Source organism: Echiichthys vipera (assembly GCF_963691815.1).
Source record: "Echiichthys vipera genome assembly, chromosome: 1".
In the NCBI taxonomy this organism is placed as follows: domain Eukaryota; kingdom Metazoa; phylum Chordata; class Actinopteri; order Perciformes; family Trachinidae; genus Echiichthys; species Echiichthys vipera.
The window spans coordinates 20,329,640-20,352,920 of NC_139826.1; the positions used below are offsets into that span (position 1 = coordinate 20,329,640).

Sequence of the window (23,281 nt, forward strand, 5' to 3'; positions counted from 1 at the left end):
TCTTAAATCCCTCTGAACCGTGTGCATGTGTGTGTGTGTGTGTGTGTGTGTGTGTGTGTGTGTGTGTGTGTGTGTGTATGTGTGTATGTGTGTGTGTGTGTGTGTGTGTGTGTGTGTGTGTGTGTGTGTGTGTGTGTGTGTGTGTGTGTGTGTGTGTGTGTGTGTGTGTGTGTGTGCGTGGGCGTGTTACGAGATTAAAAGTACCGGTGCACCAAGGTTTTGCACTAAGCACTTGGAATAAACATTTATCTGTTGTGGATAATGTGCTTTCCAACTTTTCTGACTTGTATCCAATCACTTATTTTTACAGTGCCTTTTTGTCATTTTGCAGATGCTCACATTCAGGGACTTGCAAGTGAGACACTTAAAATAATGTATTGCCAGCAATACAAGCAGCCAATAGGGAGGGCAAGGGCCAAAACAACATGGCTGGACAGTAGAAAGTTTTATACTATGGTATGCAGGACTACTTGATTCTGATTGGCTGCAGGGTGTCTATTAATTCGTGTTAATGGACACCTACTAAGTAGTTCCAGTGAAACTGTCCTTTCACTGTTCTAAATTAATGTGCCTCCACTTACAATTTATTAGCAGCACGTTAACAAACTAACATCTTATTCACCACACTGAGTGTACTACCTCAGTGCCTCCTCCTCTGAACACCACAGGATGGCAACTGGCATACAGAAGCTGCAAAAGTTGCACTGCCCCTCTGAATATACTGATACTTTGTATCACATAAGCGATCTTCTCTCATCCCAGTCACTATTCAACTCACTACTTCGGGGGTCAGAGAGTGCGTATGGTATCATGTGTTTGTGAAAATCTTGATATTGATTTGGGGAAAATGGCATGGCTGAATATAACTTGTCTCATTGTCAAACATTCAAATTATATTTACTGGTTGTCAACCGCAGTGTTATTGACTTTGAATCTGCTAACATATTGTTGGCTTTCTGATTCATAGCTTAGCTGAAGGGTTTTCCCCGAGCTCAGGGGAGTAGAAATATCTCCTGTTGCCAGGTCATATCTAATGTTTGTTCTATTTACTGGAGCAGTGAACAATGTTTCCATTGCATAATAACATAATGGGGTGGTAATGATTCTTCCAGGTAGTCAAACCCTCAGGTATTACCAGAGAAACAGACCTATGGCTTGTGGAAACACTTGATCATATTTCTTCTTCCACTCTTCTTTCTTATTTTCTATTCTCCATCCCCTCCTTCCTCCCATCACTCATATCCTTCTAGCTTCACTTTGCTTCCTCATATATCTATACTATGCAGCCTATTTGTAATGTCTAACTTCATTTAGACTTGCCTCCTTGCTTCCCCTTCTTTAACATTCGACCTCTCGCAGCTTGCATAAACTCTCTCCTTCTGTTCATTTAAGTGAATTTCCTGCTCTTACCTCCTCTCCCATGTTCTTCATCCATCAGCCCCTGTTTTTTTCTCTCCTCTTTTTTCTCTGCTTTCTTTCACCTTAGACGTTCTTCTCTTTTCACATTGCTGTGTGTCGTCCTATAACCTGCTTTACTGGTTTCTGTCTAACCTGTCTTTTGTTATCTGTATCTCCTCTATTGTGTATTATTTTCACTAGTTCAGTTTGTCTTTTTTCAAATGTTTATCACTTCCCTCCTCTGTTCACCTTCTGTGTTTTTTGCCTTTCTTTTAAATTCAGTCTAATGCCTCATCTCGCTCTCCTCCTCTCTGACCTCTTGTCTCTCCCTCATTCCAATGTCAGACAGCTGGCCCGTCCTATGAATAATGGAAGAGATGCAACATTCTCTCACTTTGTATCTGTCTCTCTCTCTACTTTTCATATTTCCCTTTCTTTCTGTCCTTTTAAATACACAATGATTTTGTTAAATGTATTATTACATAAAAATGCATTCTTTCCGTCCTCCACAGAGCTGGGTCTGTCTGACATTCCTGCCTGTAATAGGGAAGGTTTTCGTTGCCACCGTACTCTACGAGGGAATTGTTGGGTCTATGTTTATCATAGAGCGTGGTCTTTACCTAGTTGTAAAGTGTCCTGAGATAACTTGTGTTATGATTTGGCACTATAAATAAAATTGAATTGAATTGAAATTAACTCCAAAAAAAAAAAGGGGGGGGGCAGCAGTTTGTTATATATACTTTAATTAACATTAATTGCTTTATTACCACTAGAGAGCAGAAAGGAGACACCATATCACCGAAATGTGTATAGAGCAGAACAAATATTCTAAAGCACTTTGCACACAGACCTCCTCTGGGAACGACTTATCGCTCTTAATCTTCTTGAAGTGCAGAATAGTTTGAACACAGTGTGGAACATTACCACTGCCATATTACCCCTGACATGTCAGCACTCACTGGTTCACATGATAGGGCAGACTTATCCCCCAAATCCTTTCAATCAAGGAACTGGTTTTCCATGACAATGGAAAATCGTGTTCAAAGATACAATGAGCTATTTTCTCGTAACAAAACCACAACAAAACCTCACATGTGCAATTCAGTCAAAGGTGGAAGGCGCAGGTACACAACACATGGCTAATGTCAATGATCATTGCTTATATCTCAGTATTTTCCATTATGCAACATATGTTTTTGAGTCATAGACAGAGCTTTGCAAAGAAATAAAGTACCATTGGGCTGACGTGTCCCTCATACCTATTTTCGCTATGTTTTTAATGCGTCCCTCTTAACACAACAGTTATTAAGGGGGCTCTCGCCAACATTCAGAACATTAATATAGCAGCAAACAAGCATTTGCTTTGTAGAGATACAGTGGAGTAATGGCTTCCTGAACAGAGAATGAAGTTACTCTCCCCTGTGTGTGTTGTAATCAGAGTTTCTCTGTTGTGTGTTTTGATAGCCAGTCTTAATTTATGTGGTCGTATGTGGCATATGCGTTTTCCATATATTGGTAAGAATGCTTTAGAGGCAATGAAGACCAGATCTTAAGACAGAAACACATCTATTGTAAATGCAAATATACAATTTATGCAGGATCATTTCAAAATTCTTGGCAAGGGGAGAAGTCAAGATTGGCATGTTACCAGTGGTTATCTGCGTTCTTTCATATTATCCAGGTTGTTTATTTGTTTAAAATGAGCCCATGAAAAAAAGGTGTGAGTAGTTCTCAGATGAGTTTTTCTCCCTCCCAATAGTATTTCTGCTCGACATTGCTGGAAAAATCAAATGTTCACTTTTGCTTATGCACCTGCATAAGGAGGTCATAAGTCACAGTCAGGTGCAGAACATTGTTTTTTCCACAAATATAATAGTGCACTTTATTCACTGTTTGCAGTTTTATTCAGGTGTAGCTTTCATGCACTTTATGGTGCCTTAAAAAGTCGCAGAATGTGTCCTTTGGTTTTTACACTCATATCGCAAATACAGTATGTAATTATGTCACACTACTTGCATGTGTGTTTAATTTTACTAACTGATAGACCACTAGTTGCCTTACTGAGAGATACCATACTTCACTACTGCTCTACTTTGATGTGTATACTTAACAGTGCCTTCAGACAGACACATTAGAAGGGCTTTTGTCTCATCTGACATTCTTCATCTTTATTTTTTTCTGATTTCTTCTTTTCCAGTCTTTTGATAACCTTCTCAACTGTATTCACAGAGAACTTTGTCTTCAATAATAAGCACTCAATAAGGACCTCTAACAAGCACTCTTCATATTTTGTTTCTGCCCTTTTTCTTATCTACGTTTCTCCCTCCCTCACTGTCTTGCTCCATCTACTCAGTATACCTGCGGCATTATTAAAGGGCAGTTACAGTGGCTCTTGTTGCTCAAGGGAGGACGGTAGAACATTGGCTTCCAGGCAGCCTCTTACATCATTTCCTTCTTTGTCTCAGTGCACCATTTTCCAGAACATTTTCAATTTTTTTCTTTAGCACCGCCTCGGTTGCCATCGGTAACGAAATGTGAGAGCAGCTATAGCTGATGTAAGACTTGCTATAGTTAACCAACTCTTCCTCTCACTGATGATGCTTTGGAAAGTGTTTTTGAAGATGTGAACGTTGCTGACTTTTCACCAAACTATCTCGATTTACCTTTTCATCTTCATTATTTATTTTCTCTTGAGTATGACTTTCTATTGCTTTTCAATCAATCAGTAAAACGGACATGTTAGTGCTTTTTAACATGTTTATTTTTTCAAGCAAAGATTCATGGTTCATGGTTCAATATTGCCTCAGTTCAACCGATAAGACTAGGAGTACTGTATCCAGTACAGCACAGTGCTTCTGGTCAGTGCTGATCATTATAGCAAGGAAGGATATCATTCATTCAATTCCCTTATCTACCTTTTCCAACCCAGTGGAACCAATTGCCTTTAAACTAAAATCTCCTTGAATTACAGCCAGTCTTTGTACCTCAGAGGACAATGCAAGATGACATCAAAATCATACCTTGGACTCTCTGGAAAGCTCTACTTCACACAGGGATGTTGTTTTATATACAGGCCTTCAGATTAAGTAATTTAGTTATTCACACTTCTATATATATGTTATATGTGTTACTTGTACTTGTTACTTGTATTATATACACTAACGCTTTATATTGAGGTCCTTGTTATAAGGGTTCTTTAATAAGTAATAAGGAAGTCTAAGTCCACATAAGATCTTTATTAACATTAATATGTGTTAATAAGACTATATAAGTTTTAATATAGCACCACAAACAAGTGTATTGATAGATTATAATACATTTGTATGCACTTATAAGAAATGTATTATTAAGCACTGAACATAACAAAGCCTTGTTAGGATTAATACTTTTTTTATAATGCATTTATAAACATTTTCTTTAATTATATTTAAAGAGAAACAGAGTGACATGCAGCAAAGGGCTGGAATCAAGCCCAGGCCTCTGTGATAAGGAGTCATTCATGGAACACACACCATAGCTTAAAATAAAAATTTTAGCATTGAAGCACTAAACAAAATGTTTTTTTTTAAACTTTTCATCACTTTACGTAAATGGCAACCACATGTGACCACGAAGATTATTTTTTCCCTGATCGTGAAGGTGTATTACCATACATTGTATAATAGAATTTTTTTTTAAATTAAGACCAACTCCAGTTTTAAAGTTATAGTTGCACTATTTTTTTATTGTATCTGTGTGATTAGTGTTGGTTTATATAACATTTTCAGAATGTCTCTTACTATATACAATTTACCATACTGTTGAAAGATACTGTACTTGTACTTATAGTTGAACATCCGCACTTTTTTTTCAAAGACCAGTTTGTGTCTATGCATTATAAAACATACTCTATATGGTCCATTTATGTAAAAAATAATGAAAAGTAACTTGAGTTTTATGCTTCACCATTAAAATAATTGTCTGTTAAGTAACTCTATATCAAAGTTTAAACAATGGTGATTGATCATATGACCCACTAATGAGGGCGCTTGTAGCTGCTGCTTTGCAAAGAAATATGATCTGAGTGTCTGTGGCAACATTCCCACGCTAAATTCAAATGCGATGCGCAGTAAGTGGCGCTTTTTACATCAGTCAGCAGAGGTTGGTCTGCCCTCCTATCAGTGTGGAGCATGTAAAGGCATCATGCCACATTGTGCAGGTGAGAGCTGAGCTGCCAATCAACTAATGTCATATAGTCTACACTGATCAGTTTAGACAAAATTCAGGGAGATGAGGTCCCATGCAATTACATCATACAAAAGCTGTCACTAGAAACAACGTAACTAAATTATGTAATTTTTAATGCCGGATCTGTTATTATATGGCAACATTTAGAAGCGTTTTATTCCAACAACAGCATTTTTGTTGGATATGTTTTTCGACCTCAAATTGAAATCTGTAAGCCCATCTTACATGAGTGCATGCACTGTAACAGAAAGTTATTACAATCAATGTCTATGTCCTGGAAGAAGACATAATCGCTCTCTCACCGTGATATTTACCAACAATGTGGACCATACAGAAATGTAGAAATCTGCACCTATGACACAACAATAACATAATGAAACATGCAACATACCCTTGGTCACAGGATAGTGCAAATACTGTTGACCTTCAATAACAGAGTTTTGTTACATGATACCTTTTCTTTCCCATGTGCCTAATTTAGATACAGTCATTCTAAGATCGTTATAAAATATGAGTGGATCATTTTTGTAATGTTTTGTCTCTGCCTGCATTCTTCTTTGTTGTGTTTAAAAAAACCAAAAACAAATATTTCTTATTTTATAACTTCCAGGCTGACTGGTACAACCCTGCCCTCACCAGTGATATCAAATAAGAACTGGCTTCGGATACATTTCACATCAGATAGCAACCATCGAAGAAAAGGATTCAGTGCTCAATACCAAGGTATTTCAACCTCTTTCAGTACTATTCCTTATCTGTTCTCTGCCTCCCTTTTATACACAAAAGTATTTAATTTGTATGAAATGCTATACTTACTGTACAAACTAATCAACACATATAAAACACAAACAAGAAAGCATTAGGTACATGGTCATTTTTTGGAGTATATTTCCATGTACTGTAATTGAGAATAGCAGTTATTGGATACAGAGCTCGTTAGCTTCAGCGCGCTAACTGAAACCTCATGATCTGGCTTTCCTGTCATCTCATTGACTGGTTGTATTATTTAATTAGCATATTAAGGTGCATATTAGTTTCCACATGGTGGCTCAGATTTATTTGGCTGCTTCCAACACAGAACATGATGATCCAAGACCTGTATTTCTTGCTATGTCTCACTTCCTGTCCGTCTCCGTTTTTTTTCTATTCACTTTATGCTGTCTCTTTCTTCCTCAGTCATTGGTCTCTAGCTCTTTCCAAGTCTTGGGCTTCTTCCTCTGTATGTTATGTGTGTGTGTGTGTGTGTGTGTGTGTGTGTGTGTGTGTGTGTGTGTGTGTGTGTGTGTGTGTGTGTGTGTGTGTGTGTGTGTGTGAGAGAGAGAGAGAGTGAGAAAGAGAGAGAGAGAGAGAGAGAGAGAGAGAGAGAGAGAGAGAGAGAGAGAGAGAGAGAGAGAGACATAGAGAGACAGAGAGAGACAGAGAGAGAGAGAGAGAGTTTCTCAGAGGGATGAAGTTTGGTTGTAGTAGTTGAGTTTTATCCACGGAAAATGCTGCTACTTAGGATAACATAGATTGAATACATTTTGCTGCTTAACTGCTTTGTACACAGTAGTTTAATTAACTATTATTTACAGTTAAATTAATCTCATTTCCTTTCTGCAGTGAAGAAAGCAATAGAGTTGAAGTCCAGAGGGGTGAAGATGATGCCCAGTAAAGACTCCAGTCACAAAAATGCTGTCTGTAAGTAAACTAATGTCTGCTGTTTGTGTGTGTGACGTCATTTAGAAAGCCCTTTCTTAAATTAAGTTGTTACACATAAGCACATGTGCACACACTCACTATTACACCATTAGCTTGTTTTAGTGCTAGCAACTAATGCTAGTACTATAATATAATAAAGTCTAACTTACTCAGTTTCAGCTTTTTGATATATTCACACCTGAAGATATAAACCATCTTCACTAACTACTGTTTTTATATGTCATATTTTAAAGATAAATAAATAACCAACTGAAGCTCTGTACATTTAGTGAACTAGTTAATCAGGGCCTCAGGAAAAATAGTTCTCACCTCAGTTGCAGCTAATGGGAATCCAAATAAACATAAACATTGTATTAACTAAAAGGCAGTAAAACAATGAGTTTAATAATGAATGGGATGAATATTCCAGCTTCGAGACACCTAAAATAGTATTTAGATCATGTGATCAAGGCTTTTAATTGTCACAGAAGCCCAAACTAATATCTCATCCATTCCTTAGCTTCATAATAAACCCTGGTCAAAAATTCTGCTGGTTTACACGCTCAGTCAAGCATGTGCTGGTACAATAAACATTAGTATGGTGTGTGTCTGTGTTTGAAGAAGAAATCGTATGTGCTTGTGTGTTTCTTTTTGTGTTGCAGCAGTTAAGATTAAAACTGATGCTCTTTGTCCATTTGAGTGTGTGCATGCGTATGTAAGGCGTTCCCAGGGCAAATCAGTTTATTATATTTATCAATGATGTGGATCTCAGTGAAGAGCGCAGATCTTACACACACAATTTCCTTTTTACTCTCGCTTACACAAACTAAGCATTCACATGCAGATGAACACATGCACAGAAACACACTCTTATATAAAGTTATTTCCATGTGAGAGAATTGCAAGTCAGTCTGCTGAGTCCAAAGCTATTGCAATTACTTGTTACAAGAAGGTCCAGCTGACAAAAAGATCTTGTTTTTAAGTAATACAGTTATCACAGGGTCATCCTGGCTGACATGTAAATGTAGCAATATAAGTTATAAAATAGTCCTAGAAATGTGATGTTCTGCATGTTTCCTAATTAAATAACTTGAAAATCAAACACTGCAAAAAGTCAGTTAATCTTATGACTTGTTGTCGAGATCTCGTTACACAGACATTACCCTGCGTAGATTTGATCATGATGTTTAATTAAAATCACAGTGATTACCAGTGGTTCTGTATGTGCTTAAATACTCTCAAAAGTATCTTTCCCACTTGAAAAATTATTGCTGCCCTGTAGAATGAGATTTGTGTTCTGTTATCTCAATGTGGAGCCAAAGAATGATGATAATGACTATTAGCTGTGTAGTCCAGGACTCCCTTAAGCTTTTGCAGTCCTGGACCTAAATAAGAAATTTAGTTTCTCACCATGGGACCCAGGCTCATTAAAACATACCAGAATTTTTATCATGGGAACCCAAACGGACTAAAAATGGGTTTTCACATTGGTTCAAAAGCTAAGCAAGGTTACCCCAATGTAGTTAATTTGGGCCATCAGGCTGGGAACCATCATTAAAACATAAAAAAGGTAAAGCCAAGGTCCACCTTTGGTCCCGAACCAGTCTTTGAACAACACTTCTTTACACTATATGACTCCCAGTGGTAATATTATAGCTGTATAGCAGAGAATTATGCAATATATAATCATTACAAAGAACCGGAGACTGATGATAATGAGTTTTACCTGTCTAGAGAATGGAGTGCTTATGAATCATAATCTAAAAGACTGTCTGTAACAGCCTCTAGCCTATATTAAAGCACAGTCTAATAGACAGACGTACATGAGAACAAGTTTAAATCAGTTTAAGAACGATGTTTATGAATAATGTTCATACTGACGATTGATTAGAGCGATAAGACAGATGGATAGACAGACAGATGAAATAATAATAAACTTTATTTATAGAGCACTTTTCATACAATAAATGTAGATCAAAGTAATTCATGATGAAAAATAAATTCAACACATTCAAACAAGGGCAAATAGACAAAAATAGATAATGAAAAGACATAATAAAATAAAATGTATAGGCCTTAGTGAAGCTAAAAAACAGAGCGCAATAACAATAAATAATATAATAGTTTGTGAAAAAATGAGAATTACATGAACTAAAAGCCAATAAATCAATAAATAGGTTTTTAGCTGTTGTTTAACGCCCCCCTCCACTCATATATATATACATATATTTTTTTTTTAAATGTTTATGTATTTGACCTTGACTGTTTTGATTTGTATCTTTGCAAAGGTGGTACGTCACTAATTCATAAACCAAAAGCTCCATGTCCATCCATCTATCCATCTGCAGGGCGGCTCCACTGCTCCGCTGCCTCCTGTCTGAAGCTGGCTAAAACATGTAGGCCTATGACTGATCCTATGATGTGTTTAGTCAACTTGATGGGCGGATTGCGCGCTTCTCTTTCACCTTGGGCCTGCTCGTTAACATCTGGCTGAAGCTAGAATGTAGTCACCGAAGAGTCTCAATCTAGCATGAGGACAAGGTGGCGGGGGAAAAGAGTAGATGTGCTACTTTAAAATATGTCTGGAGTATCACTTTAAAGATGCATGGATGGATGGATGGATGGATGGATAGCTGGGTAGATAGATAGATAGATAGATAGATAGATAGATAGATAGATAGATAGATAGATAGATAGATAGATAGATAGATAGATAGATAGATAGATAGATAGATAGATATGAGAAAAGCCAATTAAAAGACAAACTTAAGAGTGGTAACTAGAATAATGTAAAATGGCTGAAATGAAAGCAGCCCATCTTGCAGTTGCCCTCTCTCAGAGGTAACATTAACTTACTGCTGGGGATGTGTCATAATTATAGAGAGGCTGAAAGATTGTGATTAAGGAGTTTAACTCCAGAGACAATGACCTAGAACTGTAATGAATCATCATTGTGAGAGTGTGTGATTTATAATCAGTGTTTTCTTCAGGATTGTCAGGCAAGGTGGTGCTTGGCCGTGGTCTACTTAAATAAAAGCTATGTGACCACTTGATATGTGGAAATCACATGTTGGTGCAGCACTACAGCTGAGTACATTTGGGAATACCTCACCATAATGCAGGCTGTAACCATCAGATTATTTTTATACTGTGTGTCATCCATAGAAATGGAGATGGAAGGGACATTGAGCCGTTTACCATGGTCATTTGACTAGTACGAAACAAATGGTGATTGTTGTTAGTTTTCATGGTGACAACACCTCAGTGGGGCCGTAAAGATTGTCGCAGCTCGCCAGACAGTAAGACCCAGAGCCAGCTGTTCTGCTCATTTTCTGTAACCAATGCAGCATGAAAGCACAGTGGAACCAGCAGCCAACCAGCCAGCGGCTTGCAAGTTAGCTAGCTTGCTTACTCCACCAAGCTCCACACCACACTGGCTATAGCATTATGCTTTCCTAAGCGGTGACAAGACTGGGTCGATGACGCATTAAGTTGTCAAACATTACTCATTTAGTGTCTGCCTCTCTATGTGTGTGTAGGAGATTAAGCCTGCTTTTATTATGGCTAGAATATATTAGTCGCTGAATTAATTATGAATGAACTCGACTCGTTAAACTTTAGGATTGATTTGACCTCGGAGTAGGGCACCAAACCAAAATAAGACAGGATGTTTATTAAACTTTGGTGAGGGTTTAATACCTGTTAGTTATTTAAAGTAACTGATTATTTAAATTTTTATCAGTCTCGTCTTGAACGCGTTAGTTCGTACCACAGCCTTATCAGGGACCAACACTTTCTGCACAGAACGGAAGACTCTCACAACGACATAAAGTTATAAACATTTATTTGACTACCTAACAAAGAGAATACAGGACAGTGCAACACTGAATAGAGAAGTGAAAAGGGGTTAAATATATATAAAAGCTTAAGACCAGAGTGATTCAGACCTACGGGGCTGGTTTATAATATTACTGGCGGACTTTAAAACTGGCTCTTATTAGCCGGCCAACAGAACTCGGATCAGAATTTAACTGTCACCAACGTTTAACCAAGAGTTGCATTAAAAGGCCAACCTTACTTTGCCGTTGATATCACAGTCGCCCTGGCGTCTTACAGTACCGATGCAGGTTCTGTGGGTCCGCGTCCCGGTGTTTGGCGGACCTCGGCTCGGTTTGTAGACTGGGTCAGCTGCGCGGTTGGATCTGCGGGTCTCGTCTGGTCCCGTCCCGGCTCTTCAGGTGGCATGCCTCTGGAGGTTGTTTTTGGGTTGAAAAAAATGTTCTGACTGGTTCTGAACTAGAGTTTGATGCAATTTGTCGTTGATAAAATGGAAAAGACGGCACAAGGGGTTTTACTATACTTGGGAAAAATAAAAATGTGTCGTAGAAACTTATAAAGTTGCGCGGTAAAAATAGATTAATAAACGAAAATACTTAAGTAAGAAAACAACGTCTCTTGCTAACTTTGGGTTAACAAAGTTAGACAAAAGAACAAAGGGAACGAAGAGGGGAGAAGAGATAAGTGCAGGAGGTGAAGTAACAGAGGGGGTCAGAGGTGCGAAGAGGTGCAGAGGGAAGTTGCAGAGAGAGTCCAGAGACAGCAGTCTCTTCCTTTTCTACTCAGGAAAGGAGGGGGTCTCAGTTTAACCAATCCCTTTGGCTCTGAGTGAATCAACTGCTTTTCACGCCGGAATTCTAATTCTAAGATTAAACTACCCTTGGTTGATTTTCCATTATTAAGCTTTCTGATATCCAATTTAACCAAAATCTTTCGGCAGACAGTTTTAACAGATACAGATACTACACATCATCACATTCTCCTAGATATAGTGACGGGCCTATTATTAAAACACAAATTATTTCAGGAATTAGACGGAGACTTTGCACTTCTGAAACCACATAAACATAATCACAACAAGATACAAATAATGCATATACTGTTACACACTTGCAAGAATGTCTTTGAACAGCCAGTTGCGATGAAACATCAAACTTTAACTGTTTTCCAAAGTTCTACACAAAGTTCTGTTGTGTAGATTTTATTACTGAAAGGCCCTCTGTCTCCAAACAGAGACTGTCCTCCGGTTCGAATTGCGGTCAAATTTGACGTTGATTTAGGTTAAAAGGGGTCCTTTGTCCTGGAGTTCTGGTATTTTTATTACCCTAGGAGGGTTTGAGGTTGTAAAACACCTTATCTCCTATCGAAACCAGTATGAAAATGTCTTTATCTACGGCTCCCTTGCTGGGACACTGAGCAGACAACCAGACACAAAAACTCCTTAAACAGCACTTTCTCATGAGGTCCTACATGTGATAAAGTTACTACTGCCCTGCTCGTTTGGCCGTTACTTCAAAACCTCACCTCCACAACTTAATGCAAGTTGGTTTATACAGAAGTTAGCCTGTTGCGTTGCAAAGGTACTGCCGCTTTGACCATTCTGCTACATTGATATTTGAACGAGAATGTCCTTTCTATCCATTTCTATTTCTTTGGTTCCCTCACACATGGTTCACTGCATTCATGTGGATAAATCATGTGGGCTCAACAAAATGATGCTGGGAAGATTGCTGCAGACTTCAGCTCTCGGCTTGATTGACCTGTGAGCACAAGGAGGTGTAGGAGAGAGAGGGCAGAGTGGATAAGAGGAGAGCAGCGGAAGAGAGCATATCAACAAACTGCACTTCACACATTTCTCTCCTCATCCAGCAGGCATCTGAAGAGCACCTCAAAGGATCTTACCTGAAACACTTGTCAGCTGATTACACCCCCCCCCCACACACACACACAAACATGCCCCCCCCCCCCCACACACACACACACACACAAACATGCCCCCCCCCCCCCCCCCCACACACACACACACACACGTTCACACAAACAGACATACTCTCCCACGCTCTTCTTGCCTCTCACTTTCTCCTTGCCCCTCTCTCATTGACTCTTTGACTACAGTTTCTTTTTTAATGGTTCATCTGCTGGCTGTTATAATAAATAAAATGTTGTGCTACACGGCTTTGCATTTTCAATGCAAATGTCTTTTGTGTTTATCCGTCTTTACATTGCCCTCTAAGCCAGTGGTTTTCCATTTTTTTCCAATTCCCTGAGCCAGTGGTTTGTAACTCTTTCTCTTGGGAATGTAAACAACAGTTTCTTACAAGAAAAAAAACAAACAACTAACAGTAGAAAAGACAGATAAAAATATATTTACAACCTTGGCCTTGTTTCATAAGCTTAACCCCTAAACCCCCTGTTTTTAAGACTCTTTTGTACAGAATAACTGTTTTTATTCACCAACTCGCTGTACTGTAAGTATTGCTAGTGACACCTTTACACCTATTGACGTCAAGCTGTTTAAACAACGGCGACAATGGTCACATCTCGTCTTTAAACATTTAATGTAACACATTTTTGTGGGAAGTTCATGAATTAGTTTCTTTTATTAATCTTTTAAATCTTCATGAAATATATAATATAAAATATAACTTACGTTTTTACTTACACTTCATATGCTAATTTTATAAAGCAGCATAATTACAAAGATGAATACATCAACAAGCAAACACAGAAAAAAGCGTGAGCGGAAGACAGAACACAGAACACAGAAAAGGTAATTTTATACCACAGCCTCTGAGCAACTGTTTTCCCGTGCAATCTAAACAAAGACCCTGAACTTATAAAATGATACGTTGGGCATGCAAAAGTACCTTATATAGCACTGTTCATAGGGATATCACTTTCTCTTAGGGGTGAGTGCAAAGTGAATGGTTTAGGAAAAATGTCAGGAAGAACAGAGCCATTTTGTGAGTTTCAACTCTGTTTAGGAGTGAGTGGCTGACGTGAAGTGGAGTCTATTACAGACGTCAGAAATACCAAACATACATGGGCACCAAAGATAAAATTAATCACTTTTTACAAATTCCTAAAAAGTTAACTTTTAGAGATGAAAGGTTTGCTGAAGACACTTTGATGATATGGAAATTATAGTATGCATCATAAGCTTGTGTTTAAACATTGAATGGTCTTTTAAGTGCAAATATGGGATTAAGTCAGCTTTAGGATTTTTGACATCAGCCCAGCAGTATTGCCAGATATTTGGCAGCTATTTTCTTCTATAACAATCTCATGTTATTTGCATGAGCTGGATTTGTTTCTGCAATGTGAACCTTTGTATTTTATGCCAATGAAAGCCATTTGAACATGAGTGAGAGAGAAAGGGGATGAGCGAGCACGACAGAGAAAGTGTGCTTTTGGAATGTGTTTGTGTGGTGTTTTTTGGACAGAACATCAAAAACACAGAAGAGCAACAAGACAGCGTGCTCTGTTTGCATCATATCTCACACAAACACGCATACACAGCGTCTATACACTCACAACCTCACAGCATACACATAACAAAATCACACAAACACAGCAAATCATTCATCCATCTTTTATGCAAGGATGCACCACACTCTGACACCCCTTTGTAAATTGCAGCTAATGTGTACGAGAGAGAAAAAGCGGGGTGGGCAAGCTGAGAATACAAAAGTAGAGCGAAGGAGTGAGTGGGAGCAGAGGCAGATGAAGAAGACAGGAAGAAAGAGGCAAGTGAGAAAGATACTAGAAAAGATGGGCAGAAAGAAAAGGAGACCTTAAGACATCAGATATTGCTCTCTCTACAGGATTTTCTTTTTTTCTTTTGTACCATTGTAGTCCTTTTTTAGCATTCTCCTCATTTCCATTTCATTTATTCTCGCCTTCCTTTGCCTTTATTTTTTTGTTTTTTGGTAACCATCATTATTCATCCACATAGTTCCATTAAGACAGAGCTGGTCTAAACTGGTTTCTGTCATCTTGTCTGGTCTCATTTACATTTACATTACGTTTTAGGCATGCGGCAGATGCTCCCGGCCAAAGCGAAGTCTAAAACCAATGAAAGATCTCAAATATGAGCTGAAAAAACATTGCTATGTTTTGCATTTGTCCTTTTTTTAGAATCAGAAAAGATCATGCAGATAGATGAGAGAAACAGGAGGGAATTAAATGCTAAAAAGTAGGAGCTTAAGGCAGTTGTCTTCATTAAATCACTTCACGTGTTGGCTTTCATTTCCACCACAATTTTTTACCTTTTTTTTGGGGCAAAGTATTTTTTTTTTCAACAATATCTCTCAGGATGTTTTTATTAATTATTCTTGTAATTTAAAATACTGCATGTTTGGATTCATGAGTAGTACACAACATTTTTAAAATTCAGACTATATTTCTACACGGATAACGTTTATTGTTATTATTATTATTATAATTTATTATTATTATTCAAATTCTTGAAACAACTGATTCCAGAGTTTCCACACATACTTAAAAAAAGTTCCTTGGAAATGCAGGAATTAATATTGCAAGATGTCCTGGATACAAGATATCCTTTACTTAAGTAAATGTATAATACCTCAATGTAAAAATACCCAGTTTAAAGTTAAAGTCCTCCATTCAATAATTTAATTAAAAGTAAAAGCTAAACTAAACTTCATTAACAATAAATTTAATTATCAAGATAAAAAGTTTATGCAGGCAGAATATGCATACATATATACATCATTTACTTTTTGGGGGGTTTTCTTTTGTTACACAGATATGTATGTATGCAAATCAAGTACATAACACACAAGGAGGCAATGTATTTTTATTATTTTATTTTACAGTATATCGGATCTTTGGGATATTGGTACTTAGATCCAGAATAAAAATATGATGAATTAATCTGTGAACAGTATTTAAATGTTGCCGCTAGTCAAACTGGATAACATTTTCATTAATTTGTAGAGTTGGGTAGTTTTATGTAAAGCAGAATCTGTAAAGTCACAGTGAGTATAGCTGTAAGATCAAGTGAAGTCTTTAATTTCCAAAATCCATTCAAGCATGAAGAAGTCTAAAATAGAAAGGCTAAAAAAATCTAATAAAGAAAAGTACATAATCCGGGGTCATCCCTATGTTTTCCCGGTCCTATGTTCCCCTGTCGCAAAGGCCTATGCCTTTGCTGATTTTTAGGGTTAGAGGTTACGTTTAGGGTTAGGAGGTAGGGTTAAGGTCTATATTGGCCATTTGCCGTGGAATTTGGCACTGATTGTGGAAAAAATAAAAGAGTCACAGTGCATAAGTAAAACTCCCTTTACACACCTGCAGATTTCATATTTGTTTGCCTAGAGCAAACTGTCAAATGTCTCAGTGACTGGCAGAATAAATTAAAGCTTTCTTCAGAGACAAGCTGGTCAAAAAGGCAGGAGCTATGTTTTCTACAGATGTCCGTTAATGCCTCACAACTGACTGGTAACCTGAAGCTTGTCAGGCCTCTCACAATAAAGTTAACACTTTGTGGGGAAAAACAGTACAATGAATCAATTAAATATAATCTAAAGTAACACCAAACAAATGTTAGTTGATTAGTTTGGTAAAAATAATGCGTTTTCTCCTTCTCTTCTCTTCTTATCAATTTACTATTTGTCTTAAAAGATTAGCAATCTAGTCATCTACTTCCTCGCTGTATAAGCTAACTTTAACGCTGCATGTGTGGTCTGACTGATTGTGACATGCTACGTTTGCAATTAGCTTCAATATACATGTTAAAAGCTTTCCATGCTACCTGGTGAGGTCAATGCAAAAAGTGAATTACTGATATGACAACTAAGATAATTATTTTTCTCTAAGTCTTAACAATTTTACTATTAAATTTACATACTTAGGGAATTCATAACATTTAGCCAGCCTTTCAGTTAAAAGGCTACACTTCAGTGGGGTCAAAGTTAATTTGTTGACAATAAGAGGCTATATGTTATTCAACTTATTTTCAAGGCTTACTTTTCCTACGTGGCTTTATAGCTCTTGCTTAGATTAAATGTATGGAATTTGAATTTCTTTTTCCTTTGGTACAGGACTTGTTAGGTTGAGACGGTTGATACTTGTTTAGAGAGCCACATTGATATATCGGCCTATAACAGCGCTGATATAAAAACTTTTTTAATAGACCATATAATGTTAAAAATGATGTATGGGGGATTTAGAAATTGTGTCTTACAACTGAAAATGATGTTTGTGTAGCTATTTATTTTTCATTCATTCTTTATTTTCTCTGTTAATTTCGGTTTTGGAATTTGTTCACAATATAATACATTGTCTGTATACTGTATAATATTCTTTAATAAAGTAATTTATTCATGAACGCAGTCTTCTGAGTACCCTTGCAAAGTCATAGCGCTGCACAATGCACATAGAATCAGCCGCCATATCTGTAATCAGTGTTAATTATTCCCCTCAAAAATTGGTCTCTCTCTCTTAAATTATAAAGGCATTTTATCCATTGCTGCACTTCGATTTAACCCTTTAAATATATGTTTTAAAGATTTTGTCTACTGAATCAGGTGGAAAATAATAACAAAATAAACACAAAAGGAAAAGGGATGGTTTTCATATTGAGTCGTGTATTTTTCAGACACGTTTCTGAGTCAGCTGAGGATAGATCTATTTTAAAATTCAAAGGTTGGCTGCATGTCTCGTTTTGTGAATTCTCAACAACAATTGGGGATATTTCTCACAGTTGGAGTTATCCTAGTCCTTAAACACTTGAATGTCATCACATATTGAAAAATACTCTCACTCTCATCTTACTGTGAAAAGTGGCAACAATTACAAGATGCACACATATAGGGCTTTTTCCAGAGCCTTTCACTGAACATTCTTACCATAAACTGTCAAACTCTTACCTTGAAAAAATTTCATTTATTTCCTTAAACATCCTATTTGTAATCCAGGACAGATAATGACTGGGACCAGATAATAATTGTTCCATTTCAAGAGACACCAATGTAACTTTTTCGGGATCCCTGGGGTCTACGGGAAGCTGTATTACAGGGGCAGGACTTACCAGCCCTATAACCCCCCCCCAAAAAACAGAGGCTGACTGCTTACCATATTCGCCTCACCCAGCCCCTCATTCCTTTTTTTCCAGTGAGTCAAAGCGGTCTTGCTGGTGATGTTTGTCCGGATCCTGGAGTTCCAGAAAATGGCAAGAGGATGGGCTCAACCTTCCAGTAAGTAACTACTCTTAGTCACTCCTAGTCAAATCAAGTACGGTATATGAAAAACATCCACAAGTGCTTTGAACATCTTTTGACTGGCAAAGGGATCATAACTGTATGTGTTTGAGGTGTGTGGAGATCAAACTGCCTAAATAATCTCACACTAAAGTATTTTCCTACAATGGAATACATTTTTCAAACCTGGCACAATTCATAAAATAATTTCAAAGCCACAGGGGAAGAGGGATGCCTGCTCATTTTATGTTCATTCTGTCTATGGTTTATGTTGTGCTGGTTTATTTATACAAGTCAGAACAGCTTGGTGTTTGCCAGCACGAAACATGTGATAAGCATAAGGATCAGGAGAAGTTTTTTTTTCCTGGGCTGATTAACTCTTCACTAAAAATATTGAGAATTGCTGTGGGCTGAACAGATTTGTACTGTGAAAACACACTGTTTGTTTTCACAGTAGAAACAAGTTTACTGGGTGAGTGAGTCCCTCCCACCTTGCTTTGTCCTTAGAAAATACTTGCCTGTGCAACATGAAACATTAAAAGTGGGTGCAGAAGGGGACGAAAACTTGGTGAGCTTATTTTAGATGATTCCTCATGATAAAAATTTTACTGTTGCTGTTTTTCCATAATATTTTGAGGTTACAGACATTGTGACTTCAGGGCCCATTGTAAGTTTTTCTTAGTTGTCTCTTCTCTCTTCTTCACTCATGGGCATCCTTTAACCCCCACACCTGGTGCCACTCTGCCACTGCTCTGGTCCCAGAATTGGTCCAATGGGCATGGAACTTCCTTACCAATGATCTCCACTGTTTTCCTGGAGACTGAAATGTTTTGTGCTTCATGTATCTTCATTGGGTCTGTTGGGTTTACAGCACTGGCATTTTAGATGCGAACTATCTTATGTAAATTGCTTGTAACAAACCGGAAAACTCACATATTCACATTTGCAGTCCTTTAGATCCTCCTTAAGGGGGCAGCTGTTTAGGGCTTGTCAGACTGGCTCCACATCTGATCATCATCAGTTGCTCTTCTATCCAGAGACACACTGTTAACCATCAGTCTCTACCAATTTACATTACTTCCAGGTGTTATACACAGAGAATGAGCAGACATGTTGTGTGAGTAGGATCTTGAATTTGTTGGTCACAGGGATTTTCAAATATATCAGTAGGAAGGCAATTATAAAATGATCACCTCTAATAATATACAGTTCCTGGTGTGCTTCTTTACCATTAGCAAATTTGACTGCACAAACTCTTTTAGATTTTAGATACAAGATTAGTGAAGTTGTCTGAGTAAGTGAAAGGTCATTATCTTTATGTGTGAATGTGTTTATCCATGAGCGTTTATGTGTTAGTCTGCATGCATGTTTGCATGAATGTGTTTGGTGTGTGTTACAGGTTTGTATCTAATCATCATTAAGCACTGAGAAGCAGGCGCTGGAACAGAATTGTGGTGTGATGAGGTAAAACAGGAGAAATGGAGAGAGAACATAGTTGCAGAGAAAACAAAATAGTTTTCTCTGTTGGGCGGTGCAAATGTGTGAGATTGCTGTCACTTAGTGTGTCATGGCAGTTTTGATTCACAGACAAACACGTACACAACTATGATAGAAAAAAGGTTTTGGGTCTTTTGAAGGATGAAGCAATAACAACAAAGTTTTCTTCCCTATAATTGTAAATTTCACAGTGAGTGGCTGAATGGGAGGTATTTTCAGTGTCATCAGCACCACCAACGTAGCAGAAGCTGTAAAGTGAATGACCCAACTCTCTGTGACAAAGGCACTATCAGAGAGATTTGGCCAGGCAGTACGACTCTACAGTGTTTAACAACAGGAAGGAGCCACTCAACAACCAGAACCCTACACAGCGAATGTTTGGCCAGGTGGTAGACTGCGGTGTGTATCAGCGGGGAAGAGACATTAAGCTTTACAGACAAGACACCATGCAGACTTCCACTCAGATGGCAGAATGTCTCTCTCCCGTGTTAGACAGCAGGGTGTTGAAGGGAATGAGAAAACAAAAATGATAAGAGCAAGTGATGATAGAGAACACAAGAGCAGAGTAGAAAAGAAAGGAGAAGAGAGCAAAGAAAGAAATAAAAGGCATGAGTGGAGAAAAATGTTCTACAGAAAGAGAGTAATCATAATCCAAATTGAATTATCTGTGGGTTGTCTTCCACAGGGATCATCATTACCATCATACTATTATCTTCCTTCCCAGTTCTTTTAAGGTATATCAAGTGATGTAAGAGATCACTACAAGTGACACGATATCACTTTTTATGAAGCAGTGAGCTCTAGAATCAATGTTACTGTTTTTGACAAGTGTTGTTACTGTTGTGTCACCTTAAACAGAATTGGATCCAGCGTCCAGTTCAGTTGTGATGACAGCTATGTACTACAAGGATCTAAAAGTATCACCTGTCAGCGAGTCACTGACACACTGGCTGCCTGGAGTGACCACAGGCCCATCTGCAGAAGTAAGTTTCACCCGTCATTCCATCTGAAACCTGTTATGACTTATAAGATGACCTCCACATCAGGTGCAGGACATGTGTGGTCCATGTGTCTTAAAATCAATTCAAATACAATGGCACAATTCCATGTGATTTACCACATTGGAGGACATTATACAACATCTGAAATCCTCCTCCTGCTGCCTCGACATTCTGCCAAAAGGCCTTTTCAAGGACATATCAGACTGCATGACCTTAGATCTCCTACATATTGAAAACACGTCTCTGCTCTCAGGTGTCTTCCCACAGGCCCTGAAAACTGCTGTTATCCAGTCGCTATAAAAAATAACAATTTAGACATTTCCCTAATGAACAATTGCAGACCAATATCAAACCTCTCATTTCTCAGTAATATTAAAAAAAGCCTTTTTTAAGCAGCTGAGCAACTTTATGTTAATGAAAGGTTGTTTTGACGTCTTCCAGTCATGATTTAGACCACACCACAGCACAGAGACATATTTAGTATTAGTATTACGGATCTCAGTGCTGCGTTTGACACAGTTGATCTCAACATACTGCTAGACTGTCTGGAAACTGGGTACAACTATCTGGCACAGCATTAAAATGGTTTGAATCCTTCTTGGAGGACAGAGACTACTTTGTGTCTAGAGGTAATTACACATCTGAGCGGGCAAAAATTACATGTGGAGTTTCCCAAGGCTCCATTCTGGGGCCTCTTCTGTTTAATATCTGAATGCTGCCACTGGCTCATATCATGAAAAACAACAACATACATTACCATAGCTATGCAGATGACACACAAATCTACATAACTATATCACCTAGCGACTATAGTCCAATACAAGCACTATGTAGATCCATTGAGCAAATCAACAATTGGATGAAGCAGAATTTTCTCCAATTAAACAAAGAAAACGTTAACGCCAAAAACCATGAACCAAGCCGTAAACTTAGGTGTAGTCATGGACTCAGACCTGAACTTAACCAGCCACAAAGTAAGCTTACTATCTTACTGTTCTGTTTTCTTATTCTCCTTGTCTTTACTTGGACTAGGGCTCTTCATTGCCACTGACGTCCCAAATCAATTCCGATTCAGTTACAAAACCAATTTTGCCTGGATAGGAAAGAAATTAATTCAAAGAAAATGATTTTATAAAGAACTGACCCCAAAGCAGTTACATTAATGTACTTTTTATTTAACACGAACATACAACATGAATTAACAGATATAGTGCAACTCTACAGACTCTACAGTCTTCAGTGTTGAATGACATTTGTATTTATCAACAACTGTCACTGCATTCTTTTGATATCAGTGTGTCATGATGTTTACTAAAGTATTCAGAATCATAGTAAAAAGTTAACTGTATACGACATTCACCATGACGTTACAATAATAATAATATAAAAACCGAAGCGTTCTCCAATGGTACTAGGGCTAGAAAACAAGCCCTTCCGTGTCATTTCACCAGAGTAAATGGCCTGAATTGCTGGGTGATCTGCACCGAAGTGGAAGTAGAATTTATTTACACATTTCTAAGAATCTCATGAAATTGACGTTGATGAGAGAAAGCTGTAAGAACGTTGGTGGTGGTTTACATAACAAATGACTATAAGCTTTACGGTATATTTTGAAACTTTTAAAGTATGTAATTTTATTGTGAAGGATTTAAGTATGATCCCGGATGTTTTGACAGCATTGATGTTAATGTGGACGACCAGCAGCTCCCAGTGTTTATGGCAAGGAGATCGGGGTGTCTGACTCCGAGAGTAGCGCACGGCTAATTCACCAATGTTAGCGTCCTTTTGACCCCTCTTGTAAACACAAAGATAAATCAGGCCGTTAAAACTATATATGGTTACAAAGATAAGAAGTTAGACTTTAATGATGTTAGTTTAACACCATTTAATTACCTCTAAACATTACACCATAATTTATATGTGTAGGTTAAACAGAAAGTTTGATAGAATTTAGCCAGAAACTGTCTGACTGGTCTATTATCTGTGAGAAAATGTCTCCACAAACACGACGATGGAGGTATGGTTCCCAGTCTGCCCCATTAGAAGAGGCTACTGCTCCACCAGGCAGTCTTGCGGACTCCTCTGTAGCACTAGTATTTTTGACGATGTCCACTCACTTTAACCTCTTCACCCACATGTCGCTGGATAAATTTAGTATTTCCATCAATCCATCTCCAACCGCTTGTCTCTATCGGGGTCACAGGGGGGCTGGAGCCAATCCGAGCTGACACCGGGTGTGAGGCGGGGTACACCCTGGACAGGACGCCAGTCTATCGCAGGGCACATAGAGACAAACTCACATTCACACCTATGGGCAATATAGAGTCATCAATTGACCTAACAAGGGAGGAAGCCGGAGAACCCAGGAGAACATGCAAACTCCACAGAGAAGGGCCCCAGCCGGGATTCGAACCA

At 38.1% G+C, this 23,281-nt stretch overlaps 1 protein-coding gene across 1 annotated transcript in view; it reads left to right on the forward strand.

The window, feature by feature from the left end:
* LOC310948137 (CUB and sushi domain-containing protein 1-like) overlaps positions 1-23,281 on the forward strand; it is a gene marked incomplete at both ends in the record, with an annotated part of 443,680 nt that overhangs the window by 239,345 nt on the left and 181,054 nt on the right. Inside the window, 4 exons of the mRNA XM_083915161.1 lie at positions 6,236-6,348; positions 7,228-7,305; positions 18,284-18,365; positions 20,724-20,848. Of these exons, the coding sequence (XP_083771287.1) occupies positions 6,236-6,348; positions 7,228-7,305; positions 18,284-18,365; positions 20,724-20,848 (398 nt within the window). The remainder of the gene's footprint in view (positions 1-6,235; positions 6,349-7,227; positions 7,306-18,283; positions 18,366-20,723; positions 20,849-23,281) is intronic.